This window comes from Indicator indicator, chromosome 18, assembly GCF_027791375.1.
Source record: "Indicator indicator isolate 239-I01 chromosome 18, UM_Iind_1.1, whole genome shotgun sequence".
NCBI classification, from domain to species: domain Eukaryota; kingdom Metazoa; phylum Chordata; class Aves; order Piciformes; family Indicatoridae; genus Indicator; species Indicator indicator.
In genome coordinates, this window is record NC_072027.1 from 20,298,411 (window position 1) to 20,310,837 (window position 12,427).

At 52.6% G+C, this 12,427-nt stretch overlaps 1 protein-coding gene across 1 annotated transcript; it reads right to left on the reverse strand.

The window, feature by feature from the left end:
• Positions 1-4,916: 4,916 nt before the first annotated feature.
• Positions 4,917-9,737, reverse strand: LOC128972877 (protocadherin alpha-2-like). The gene is made up of 3 exons (XM_054389002.1): positions 7,239-9,737; positions 6,948-6,963; positions 4,917-5,041 (listed from the first exon to the last, which is right to left on the reverse strand). Exons 1-3 carry the CDS (start codon positions 9,735-9,737, stop codon positions 4,917-4,919), a joined length of 2,640 nt encoding a protein of 879 aa, XP_054244977.1.
• Between the last annotated feature and the right edge of the window lie 2,690 nt (positions 9,738-12,427).

Below are 12,427 nucleotides of genomic sequence, written 5' to 3' on the forward strand. Positions count from 1 at the left end.
CAGAATTCCACCAGTTCCCCCCAGCCCCAACCAGTTCCCAGCGCGGGGGGAAAGGGCGACCGCGGGGCGCAGGGGGACGGCAAGGCGAGAAGTTTGCGGGTGCTGGCGCAGGCGGCGCCGGGGCTCCGCGGCGGCTCCCCCGCCGCCGCCGCTCGCTCTGACCGGCGCCGGGACTCTGAGGAGAGCGGGGCCGCCGCTCCGGTCACACCGAGCGGCGGCCGCGCCCCCTGCAGGCGGCAGCGGTAACTGCGCCGCCGGGGGAGGGGGATGCGCTCCCCTCCGCTGCTGCCGACCCGCCGGACGGTGACTGCTTCTCCTCCCCCGCCCCTCTTTCTTTTATTTTTTTTTTCTTCTTTTTCTAACCCCTTGACGCAGATCGGCGGCGGCGTGGGTCGCTCCGAGCCCCCGAGTCCGCGGCACGGATGCGTTTCGTGAAGGGGAGATGCGGAGCAGCACCCCCCCACACGCCGTCTTCTCCCTCCCTCCGCTCCCTGCAGGAGAAGCAGCGAGAGGATGCGCTGCCGCCGCTGCCAGGGTTCGGCGGTAGAGGGGAAACGCCGATCAGAAGTGACAGGCATCGGCTAAACATGGGTCAGCACAGTCCAGGCATGCTCCGGCTGAGCACAACATTTCCCAGAGGGGTTTTAAGAGCACAATTAGAGCAGGCAGTCGACTCTATCCTTGTCCAACTTATTAAAAAAATAATAATAAAAGAGAGGAGGGAAAAAAGAAAAAAAAAGGGGGGTGGGGGGGAAGAAAAGAAAAACAAAAGGGCGAAAAGGGAAATAAAAACGAGGGTAAAAAGAAAAGAGAAAAGGAAATGAAAAAAAAGATAATATAAAAGGAAAATAGAGGAAAAATATTTAAAAGAGATTAAAAGGAGGGGGGAGGAAAAGCCTCTTTTCTGCTTCTCCTTCTGAACAAGGTAAATCAGCACAGATTATCAGAGACGAGAAGGGTCTCTCCTCTGACAGTCCCCAGTCGGATTCCCCGCAGCCACGGATGAGCTCCCATCCAGCCCATCCAAACAGGAGGGAGCTGGCTCGGGTGGGCGGGTGGAAACAGGAGGTTGCCGCGATCGAATTACATGTAGAGAAATAAAATTCCGCGCCAGAGAAGATCTTGTATTTAGGACATGCCCAGGAACCAGGAGACAAGCTCCCAAAGGTCTCTACTCCCCGACTTTCTGCACAGTTAGCTACCGTCCCCGAAACAAGTGGGAGAGGGCAGAAAGCTTTTCAGTATCTCCCGGATTGACCTTCGGCAGCAATTTACAAAGGAGAGCCTCCAGCCCTGGCAACGCCTCCGGTCTTCTCCATTTAACAGCTTTCGTCTGGAAGAACTTATTGTCATAAGATACTTGATCGATTAAAAGCAAGAGGCTATAAACGCGTGAAAAGGTCAGTTCTTAACCCTTCCTGTGTCCATTGTGGGGTTTATGCACCTGAGAATTTCCCAGCAAGTGAAAAAAAAGAACATTTCAATTGCACGTAATATCAGGAATTTTCAAGAAAGGGGGGGAAATGGAGCACAGCCAAAAAATGTACATTAAATGGGGGGGCGGGGAATAATCGATAGCTCTCTTTGCTTCCTCAAATTCAGCAAAAGCTCCCAGTGAGGTTTTTATGCTGCCCACACTGGAGCAAGCCTTGGTCAGTCCCAGCACAACTATCTGTGGATATTAGGATTTGGGGTTTCATTCCAGCTGTACCTGAATGTGTTTTACTTCTACTGCGCAAGTTAGAGCGAGGGGGAGGGGGTGTTGGGTCTGAGTGCAGGAGCTGTGGAGCTCGTTTGTAACCACCTTAATTCACACACTATGTAAATTTGCTCAGTGGACCATTACACAGAGTGTGAGTATTTGTAGTACCCTCTTTGCAGCTGTTTTTTTCATGATTCCTAAACAGAGAATTCCCCAGTTCCCACCTCACCACCACAAAATTGTGATCCCTAGATTACTCTTCTGCCAAGATACGATGTCACCTACAACATGTGAAAAAAGTCACTAGTTGCACTGCTCTGTAGTGATGCAGCATCGTTACAAACACCCTCACCCCACCACTGAACACCCACTGGAGTCATAGCAAAGACTGAAAAACTTATCTTAATGCTGCAGCAAAGACAAATCCCAAATCCCAATTTTGTCATCTGGGAAGGGCAGCAGATGTTGACATCCCAGACCCACACACAGACACTACTCACCTATAGCTAGGTTTGCAACAAAGCAACCCACGAATTTGGGATCTGAGGTGCTCCTGTTGGTAGAAAACCAACTGGAAGGCAGTTTTCCTTTAAATCTTGGAATAATATTGCCTGAAACACCATCAGCACAGAAATGGATTAGCAAAGAATAGCCAAAATCAGTCAAAATAGTTTGCCTCTTTCCAAGATGTACTCACCTTTTGAGAAGTCTCTGTTAGCCTACTGCCAGCTTTTATCGTTAGTTACCTCATCTACTACTCATTTACCATCGAAATAACCTCTTCAGCTTTCTGATGCAACTCTTAAATCGTGTATCATTGTCTAATGCTTGTTTGCAGTGGTCTAAAGGAACTCAGCCTCGTTTCCCTTTCTCTTTAATAACATTTTTTAACCTTACAACCCTTCGGCATCCCTTGTCCTAATGTCATTTCCCACACTCTGCTGTGGACAGCATGTTCCCAGCAGTCAGGTAGTTTCATACACTGGAACATGTATGTTGCCAGCACCATCTCAACACGCAGCTCCCACCACACTGGGACTGGATACACATTGCTCAGGTAGACAGCTCTGGGTTACCACCAAAATCCGGTGCCCAGCGATATTAAATATCCAGGGCCAGTTACCACCACATGGCCACTCCTGCCGTGAAGGGAATAGTACTGTGGAGGCATAATCCAGCCTCGGTTTCTGTGTGAAAGTCTCCATTCTCAAAAACCTCCTCTTCATCTCAAGTCATTTATCCTAATTACGTTATTTGCACATCTATTAGAGGTATCAAACATCTCTAATGCAGACACTTCCCCTGGCATCACAGCAGAAAACGTAACGTGAACTCACTCTTAAACTTCATTTTACCCGAGTCGCCGATGAATTCAGCTTTCAAGAGATCCCGAGGCATTGGGCGGGACCTCTGAGGTCATACCTACTCACAACCCTTCTCATCACCTCCCGCTTCCTGACGTGCTCATAAAGCGCTTCCTCCACGTCCATCCGCCCGACAGGCACCGCCTCAGAGCCCCAGGTATCCCTTTTATGTTCTTTCTCCCACCCCTTCTTCTATTTTCAGTCAGTAATCTCCTTTTCTGGCAGGAAGACGACATTACTCCAGCCACGCGCTTCGTGCTGGGAACAATGTTACTCTCCAGAAAAAACTGTTACAGAATCATAGGATGGCTTCATGTGGAAGGGACCTTAAAGATCATCTAGTTCCAACCTCTTACACAGGCAGGGGCACCCCCTGCTACACCAGGTTGTTCAAAGTCTCATCTAGCCTGGTCTCAAACACTTTCAGCAACGAGGTGTCCACATCTCTGGGCAACTCGTTTCAGTGTCTCACCACCCTCATAGTAAAGAATTTCCTCCTAATGTCCAATCTAAATCTACCGTGTTCTACTTTGAAACCTTTGTCCCTTGTCCTGTCACTCGTGTTTGAACGTCATCAGCTACGTCAGCAACAGTTTTAAGGCACCGTTTCCGCGGTCAACATGAGAAAAGCAGTGAAGACGCCGACAGGTGCCTTTGACAGACTTTAGCAAGACAAGTCCTGCTTGGGAAAATATCAGGGACGTCACCAGAAGTCGAAGGACATCCACCAGAACTCATCGGGAGATACAGCAGAATATGCTGGATCCGTTCAGGGAAGTAGTCGGAGTGGGGAGCCCTGCGGTTTCTCCTTCAAGAGGAATGGACGAGTTTTCCGCGGTGGCAGCTGCTCCTGGACCGACCGGCAACCCCAGCCCTCATCTCCCCCCGTGGAAAGGAGCACCTGAAAAGCTCGTACGCCGACGAGAGCCCGATACAAAAAGCATCTGCCTAGGGACTGAAGAAGACGGAGCCCTTCCTCGGACCGAGTCAAAACCGCCGTCGCTGAGCAGCCGGCAGATGTGCAGACTCCGTTATCGCCCCTCGCTTTTGGGCGGCTCCGGGCAGCGATGGGAGCAAGCACAGTGGTACCAACACACAGGACTCCTCCCGCTCGAGACCCGGCGTGACAGGCAGTCTGCACTGTCCCCCGTGAGTCCTATCGTCCCGTCCCCCCCACACACTTCCTCCGGTGAAAGGAGCGGATAAAGCATCTCTGCTGCTGGCACAGCTCCGGAATGATCCGCTGTTGTTCTCGCAGCTCCGCACCCCGCTCCCCCGCCGAACCCATGGAGGCAGCCTGTGCCTCCGGCAAGGCGGGCAGCGATACCAGGATGCCCTTCAGCAAGCCACGGAAGCTCGCAGATGCAGCGTGGGGACAGAGAGAGCGGAGATGACTAAAATGACTAAAAGGAGTCCAGTGGAACAATCTCGTACGCAGAGGATTTCTAGATTTCGGCGACCCCCACTAAAGCCCTCATTCCCCATATCAAGCGACAAAAACACGGAGCCACGACGTGCTGCTCGGTACAAGAACTCGCTTCTGGAACGCGAGAGCATAGATTGGTCTGTTCGCCCGAGTTAGAGACCGCTGGACTTGGAAGAAGCTGTGACAGCGACAGCTGTGAAGCTGAAGCAGCGACAGCGGATTATGGGAGACCAGAACCGCTCTTGTAGCAGAGCAGCTCCTGCCAGCTCCCGCATCTCCCCCCAGCAGCCTTGTCGGGCATTTCCCTGCCTGTAAAATCTGCGCTTGTGAGGCTGCGAAGCAGCCTCCGACCAGCATGGCGGTGCGGGCGCCGCCGCCGCTGCTCCGCTCCTCCCCGCTCCCATTGAAATGCTCCACAGCGCGCCTAGCCGCCAGCCCGGATTCGGCCGCCTCCATTAACACAGCGCCTGGTGACGTCACTGCTTATCATCATTCCCCAGAACAACGTGCGGGAGGAGTGAGAGATTGGTCGGGCGGCGGCTGACAGCTCTGCGCAAACGCGTTCTCTTTTATTCAAGATACTAACGCGATATTCGAGAGCCTTCAGTTTCTCCTGCCCAGACTATGCCACGAAGTTCTTCAGGCATTCACGATCTCTGTTTCTAAAGTCAGAATTGCTTCATGTCCCTAAAGAAATACAGAGAAATATTTCCTGACAGAGTCTACCTACAATAAATCTCGTTTAGACCTTCAGTTAATTGCTGCTGTCACAGAAACCAAGAGTAACGGTACGGAAGGCAAAGCCTCCCCTGCTCCAAACGATCGGCATGATGAGACGCCACATCACCCTTAAATCACAGCCTAAGGACGCGAATTATTCCCCAGCTCTGTGCGCGAAGTGCTGTGTTTCCATCCTCTTCAACACAAATAGTTAAACCTTGATATAAACTCAACAAAAGGATTTTTCTTTAGGGGGTCGCCGTTTGCTGTTCCTGCCGCTATCACACCCACGTTAATCACGGAAAGAAAGCTCTCTACAGCTCTGGGGTAAATCTTGTTACTCACAAGTGAAGGTAGTTCACGCGTGTTTAAGAAGTGATGAGGCACTCCCCTTAAGCACATCATTAAGCAGGGGCATAATCAAAGCAGACCAGAAGCGCAAACCCCAGCAAATAACACAAAGAGTTGGATATTCAAGCCCTTACTAAATAATCTGAGATAGAAATAGGAAAGAAAGAAATTAGTGGGACAGTGAGATGGATCAGTGAGAGATAATTCACTCCTACGGGCATGACATTTTTAACCTTTTTTACCGGTTTTCAACACATCTTGCTTGCCACTTTGCAACCAACTACCTACGATTTTAGTTTTTTAGTCCATCTCCTTCGTCTAAAACGTTGTCTGTGGTGAACTGAACGCCTACCACGAAAAAGAATGATACCAAAGTTCTGATTCTTACTACCGCGGCAGCCCTACAGACTTCCATTTTATGCTATAACGAAATTAAAAGAGATATGAGAAATCTTGGAGAAGTTGTATACAGTATCAAACATCGGAAAAGGAACATAAACAGGACTTTAACATCCCATTTCAAATAGAGAAATAGAGCTTCGGGACTGGTCTCGATGAGAACGGAGACGATTCAGTGTCATCAGTGCACGGCCAGGGTCACCTGCTTCAGTAATGGAGTTTAAACAACTCGGTAATTAATCAATCGCTCTGCAGGTGGGGAAATCAATGTGGTAAACGGTATGGAAAATGTTTTTCTAGCAGAAAAATCTCTTTTTCTGATGGGTGAAGCAGAAGTTTTCAATCTACCACCCCTGGGACTGCAGATAAAATGTCTCCATTCTACTTTTCCCTTAACCACTCTACCTCCCTTTCTCGCCTCGCACCCTACATTTGACGCTAGGGTAGGGGGTAGACAGGGTATGAACGATTCCACAACGCTATGGAGAGCAGGATCATGTCGTGAGGAGAGGCACAAGGAGATCGGAAGCACTCAGTCCCTCAGTTTTCCACTTTATCATGAAGCATCCCGTATCTTCCTCCACTTTCCCCACGGTTTCAATGAACTTCCAGAAGTGAAACGGTTCTCACGACGTCCAACAAAGTTTCTTCTCCTCTCTGCATCCCACAATTCTCTCTACGTGTATTTCAGCTTTTTAAACTTGGCGAAATCCAAACCCACTAAGTTTCTGAATCAATAACATTTCCAGCGAGCCTTGGCACAGTTCTTGACACGATATTCATCAACCCAACTGCAATCATTCCTGGTTCCAAAGATATTTAGTACCCTAATCATAGTCACCCTGAGGGAAGTGCCCTTAATCACCTCCCGCCTGTTTTCACACCTTCAAAAGCACTACAAAAGAGAAATAAAAGATCCGCTAACACCCACTACTGCCATTAGATTCCCAGTAAGGGGAAGGGAAAAAAATAACTCCAAGATTACGCTTGACCAAAACGCTCTACGAATGAAGAACGAAAACAAGAAAACGAGACATCAAAATTTTGAAAGGAATAGACGTAAAACTAAAAATAATCCATGAAATCTCGAAAGGCGAACATGATTGTCTGATGCAGATGACTGCGGCTACATCCAAAAGCAAGACAAGGCTATAACAAATTAGGTAAAACTAATAGGTCCAAAAAGAGGCTGTAATACCTGGAAAAACCATGAAAAGTACGAGGCAGATAAACTTAGCCAAGAAGGGAAAAAATACACATTGACGAATACACTTACCACGCTTGAAGCGAGTGGGGAAGGAGACAGCGCATTGCCAACAGAACCATGTTCTGCAACGGGACCGGGCGGCGGAGGTGGCAAATTAGGGGTGAAAACCATCAGGTCGCTCTTGCCCGCGCCCTCCGCCACGCACAGGCTCCGGCTCTGCCGCTGCGAGTACGACCAGCTGCCCACTTCGCTGGCGCACACCAGCGTCGCCGGAGCCGGCCCCGACAGCACGGCCGCCCGCGGCGCCCACCGCGCCGCACCGTACAGCACCAGCGCCAGCACCAGCAGGCTCGACACCGCGCAGATCGCCACCACCAGCCACACGTTGGCCGACGCCGAAGCCGCGCCCACCGCCGCGCCGCCCTCCGCCGGCAGCACCACACCCGACACCGACGAAGACGACGACCCCGCCGCCGCCAGCGCCGCCTCGCCGCCCTCCACCAGCGACACGCTCAGCGTGGCCGTGGCCGAGCGCGACGGCTCGCCGTGGTCCCGCACCACGATCACCAGCCTCTGCCGCGGGCCGTCCGCCTCCTCCAGCGCCCGCGCCGTGCTCACCTCGCCGCTGTACAGCCCCACGCGGAACGGGCTCTTCCCACGCGGCTCCCACACCTCGTACCGCAGCCACGCGTTGTAGCCCGAGTCCGCGTCCACCGCACGGATCTTCGCCACCACCTGCCCTGCCGGAGACCCCCACGCCGCCCACGCCCACAGCGTCTCCGACTCCGATCCCGAAGCCCCCTCTACCGACGACCCGCCGACACCACCCGCAAACGGAACCAGCCCCGCACCGCCGTCCGCGGTCGGCAGCAGCACCGGCGCGTTGTCGTTCTCGTCCACCACGAACAGCTGCACCGTCGCGTTGCCGACCAGCGGCGGCTCCCCCGCGTCCACCGCTCGCACTTCGAACTGCAACACCTGCAGCTCCTCGTAGTCCAGCGGTTGCACTGCCCACAGGCGACCGCTCTCCGCGTCCACCGACACGTAGCTCGACGCCGGACGCCACCCGCCGCCTGACCACGGGGCCCCGGCGACGCCCTCCCACAACGAGTAGCTCACGCGACCGTTACCCGCCTCGTCCGGGTCCCGCGCCCACAGCCGCGCCAGCTCCGCGCCCGCCGCGTTGTTCTCCCGCGCCAGCACCGTGTACACGGCCTGCGAGAACGACGGCGCGTTGTCGTTCACGTCTGACACCGGCACACGCACGCCGCGCCTCGCACGCAGCGACGGCTTCCCGCCGTCCTCCGCCCGCACCTCCACCTCGTACTCCGACACCCGCTCCCGGTCCAGCGCCTCACGCACCACCAGCGAGTACGACCCCGCGAACCTCGACTCCAGACCGAACGGCGACGTCGGCCACACCGAGCACTGCACTCGCCCGTTCGCCCCCGAGTCCCGGTCCGACACGCTTAGCAGCGCCACCACTGTCCCCACCGACGCGTCCTCCGGCACCGGTACCGACAGTGACGTCACCCACACCTCGGGCGCGTTGTCGTTCACGTCCAGCACCTCCAACACCACCTTGCAATGACCCGACAGCGGGGGTGTCCCCTTATCTCTGGCTTCTATTGTAATCTCGTAATTATCCATTTCTTCATAGTCTAATTTCCCTTGCAGCTTGAGCTCCCCTTTGTTTTCATCGATACTGAACATTTCTTTAGCTTGAGCAGCAACTCGCCTGCTAAATAAATACATAATATCACTGTTGCTCCCTTCGTCCAAATCCGTGGCACTGAGAGTGATTAACAGACTTCCGACTTCTGATCCTTCTAACACTTTAATTTTATAGACCGACTGATTGAACTGCGGGGCGTTGTCATTCGCGTCCACCACCGTGATCACCAGCTCCATAGTACCTGTCAGCGATGGCCGGCCCCCGTCAGTTGCAGTCAGCACCAATCGGTGCACAGTTACCATCTCCCGGTCCAGTGGCTTTGCTAGAACAAGAGCTAAGGAGTCACTCAGGTCATCATTTCTCTGATGGTCCAGTCGGAAGTGCTCGCTGGAGCTGAGGGTGTAGGAGAGCTGCGCGTTCGCTCCGATATCTGCATCCGACGCGCCCTCCAGTGGGAAACGAGAACCCGACAGAGACGATTCCGCGACATTAAATGCTTCTTCGTTCACGGGGAATCGCGGAGCGTTGTCGTTAATGTCGGTCACCTCCAGCTCCACATAGAAGACGCGCAGCGGCCGCTCCAGCAGCAGCTCCAGACGCAGGGAGCAGGGAGCGCTCTTGCCGCACAGCTCCTCCCGGTCCAGCCGCGAGCTCACCACCAGCGCCCCGCTCGCCCCGCTCACCTCCACGCTCGCCCGCCGGCCCTGCCACACCACACGCAGCCGCCGCGCCTCCGCATCGCCCGCCTCCACACCCAGCTCCTGCGACAGCCGCCCCACCACCGTCCCGACCTTCGCTTCCTCCGGCACCGAGTACCGCACTTGCCCCGACACCAGCGCCCACGTCCGCACCAGCACCACCAGACGCACCGCCGCACTCCAACGCGCCTCCATCTCCGTCACCGCTGGGCCCTGCACGGTTCTCGCACGGCTCTACGCCGCTGTCCGGATGCCCGACTTAATGGCCTTCTGTCAGAGATGGAGCCCTTCTCCGCTCACCGTTGCCCCGCCTGGCCCTGCCTGCCGCATCCTTCATCCTCCCGCCGCTCCGCTACCGCCGCTCGGTGACGCCGCCGTGGCAGAGGCTCGGGGAGGAGCAGCCGCCCCACCACCACAGCGAGCTCACGCCGCCTTCGCGGCCAACAGCGGCACCTGGTGTGCGGCCGCGGCTCTCCTGCGCTGAGTTCGCCCAGGTAAGGGAAAAGCTGTTGCTAAGCTCCATTGACCGACAACCTCCTCAATTTCCCTTCGTAACATTTCCCTTCCTCTAAAACAGTAATAATTGCTGCTTCTTCTCTTCGCTTCTGTTCGCTTCTCTTCTCTTCACACTGCATAGAAAAAAGTCCGTTCAACTCCTGATCTCTTGTTTTTGTCTTCCTCAGATGTTGCTGAGGTTGCATAGGTCATTTCCCTCATTCATTTATTTCTTTGAGATAAGAATTTCAGTTTCTTCTGCAGAAGAAGACTGTACCCCTGGTCTCTCATGCATGGAAAATGCTCAGGTCTCCAGAAGACATAGATTCACATGGAATTTATTTGTGTCTCTTGCACCAACTGTTGCTTGCAACCAAGCAGAAACTGGTTTTCCTTGTATTTGTGATAGTGATGTGGCTGAGCAATCATGAGCTCAATTTTCTTACAGGAAATAAGATCAAGGACATCCTATTACAGTGAATATCTGTGTCGTCAAGACTACGTTTACCTTTTGATGTGTAGATCCAACCTAAGAAACCAGCAATGAATACAAATTCCAAAGAGTTCCAAATCCACCAGTGACTCTCTGTTGGTTTAAACATAACCCACAAATCCTCTTGGAAGGGAACCTGAGCTCTCTGGTTGTCTTTATGTGTTTCACAAAAAGTGTTTCCTGTTAGCTTTATTCCCTACATATAGTTGCACAACAAATGACAAATTCTTTCTTACCTTTTTAGGCAGGTTGGCACTCACCACGGATTCATTACTGATGGAGATGAGGGGCTGCAGGATACAAGACATCATCCACCCATAAAATAACTGAGGACAACTCAAAAGGGTCACAGCACAGCTCTGGCAAGGCACATTCTGTTTTACATGTTCCCAGACTGCTCCACTGATACAAACACACCAGGGTCTCTTCTCCACACAGCTACAGCTGCTTGCTGCTGTCCCACCACTCAGGCCAGGCACCAACATGGAACAGATGATTTCACACAATAGTGAGTTGCTGGTTGTATCATAGAAGCAATGCAACAGGAGGTTAAACCAAAATTAAGATACCCAATACTAAAAAAATCCAGGTAGGTCTGTTGACAGGTCACCTTTAATTACACCTCTCACTACTAAGACAGCGATCTTGGTTTATTTCTAGGTTTTCATTGTCAGGGGGTTGCTCAAGAATCACTATTCACCATTCCAGGTGTGCTGGTTTGGGGCCAGACAGATCCTCTCTTGCCCTGAAAGGGACAAAAGAATGACACTCACACAAAACGGACTGGAGAGTGATGGAAAGTTTAAATGGAAAAGCGATTGGTGAAGCTACAGAAAACTACAAACTACACAGCATAGTGGCAGAGAACATCCCAAAGCGTACAGAGCCCGTTACATAATTCCCAAAGCTTCCCAGTTCTTCCCTTCTTCCCACCTGAGGGTCTACCCAAACCCCCAGGGCTCTTTCTTCGCCACCCTTCTCCCACTGCTAGGCGAGTCTCAGGCTGGCCAGGTCTGAGACTGCTCCCCCTCCATTCTCCTCCTGGCATTAGGCCTAGACAGGCCTAAGAGGCCTTGAGGATACTCCCCCGGCATTACCCAATAAGAGAGGACATCTCCCATGGGAGCAGAGAGGGAAGAAAGAGGAAGAGAATGGCTTTGCAGATGGACTTATAGGGCACAGGATTTATGGGTAGAAATATGCCGTTTCCTGTGTCCACCCCTATTGGGTGGGCACCCAGGACACCAGAGGTGTAATTTATGTAGCAGTGGCAGGGGGCACCCAGCCTAAACTGCCACACCAGGAAAGCATGGTGGGAAAAGCAAACAAGTTTTGTTTAGCTTCCCAGATCCCTGCTGTATCCCTGGGTTTTCTGCATCCACTGCCATGAGAGCAGAAACAGAAATTAAGCCCTTGGGTTAAACCTTGTTTGAAGAGATAAAGACAGTGAACCACCATGATGGCAAGGGGCCATTGACAACAAGCAGTCAACAGCATTTGGCAGCATGGCTCTCACTCACAATTCCCAACAAATCTCCCGAGAAAGGCAAGCTAAGCCATGCTTCTTCTGGAGGAATTAGGAGTGTCAGGTGTCATCCCGGTTCACACTCACATGATTATCACAAGGCACACAACGAGATACAAAATAACCATTTATTTTTAAAAGCATTCTCAGGAAGGAGGGAAAAAACTAAAACAAAGGAAATGCAAAGGCTACCACCGCAGGGGGCTTGGATCTAGCAGTCACGAGTCATAGCTGAGGTGCTTCTACAAATACATGTGCCCACCAAAATCAAATCCTGTAGCGACACATCCTGCCCAACACAACACTATAGATGCCCACGTTTCACACCTACCTTAGTTCATGCTCTTCAGCCATCAAGTACTCTGTGTTGGG

What these genes read in the sequence shown, in the direction of transcription:
- LOC128972877 (XM_054389002.1), bottom strand. Translation starts at nt 9,737, where the DNA reads ATGGAGGCGCGTTGGAGTGCGGCGGTGCGTCTGGTGGTGCTGGTGCGG.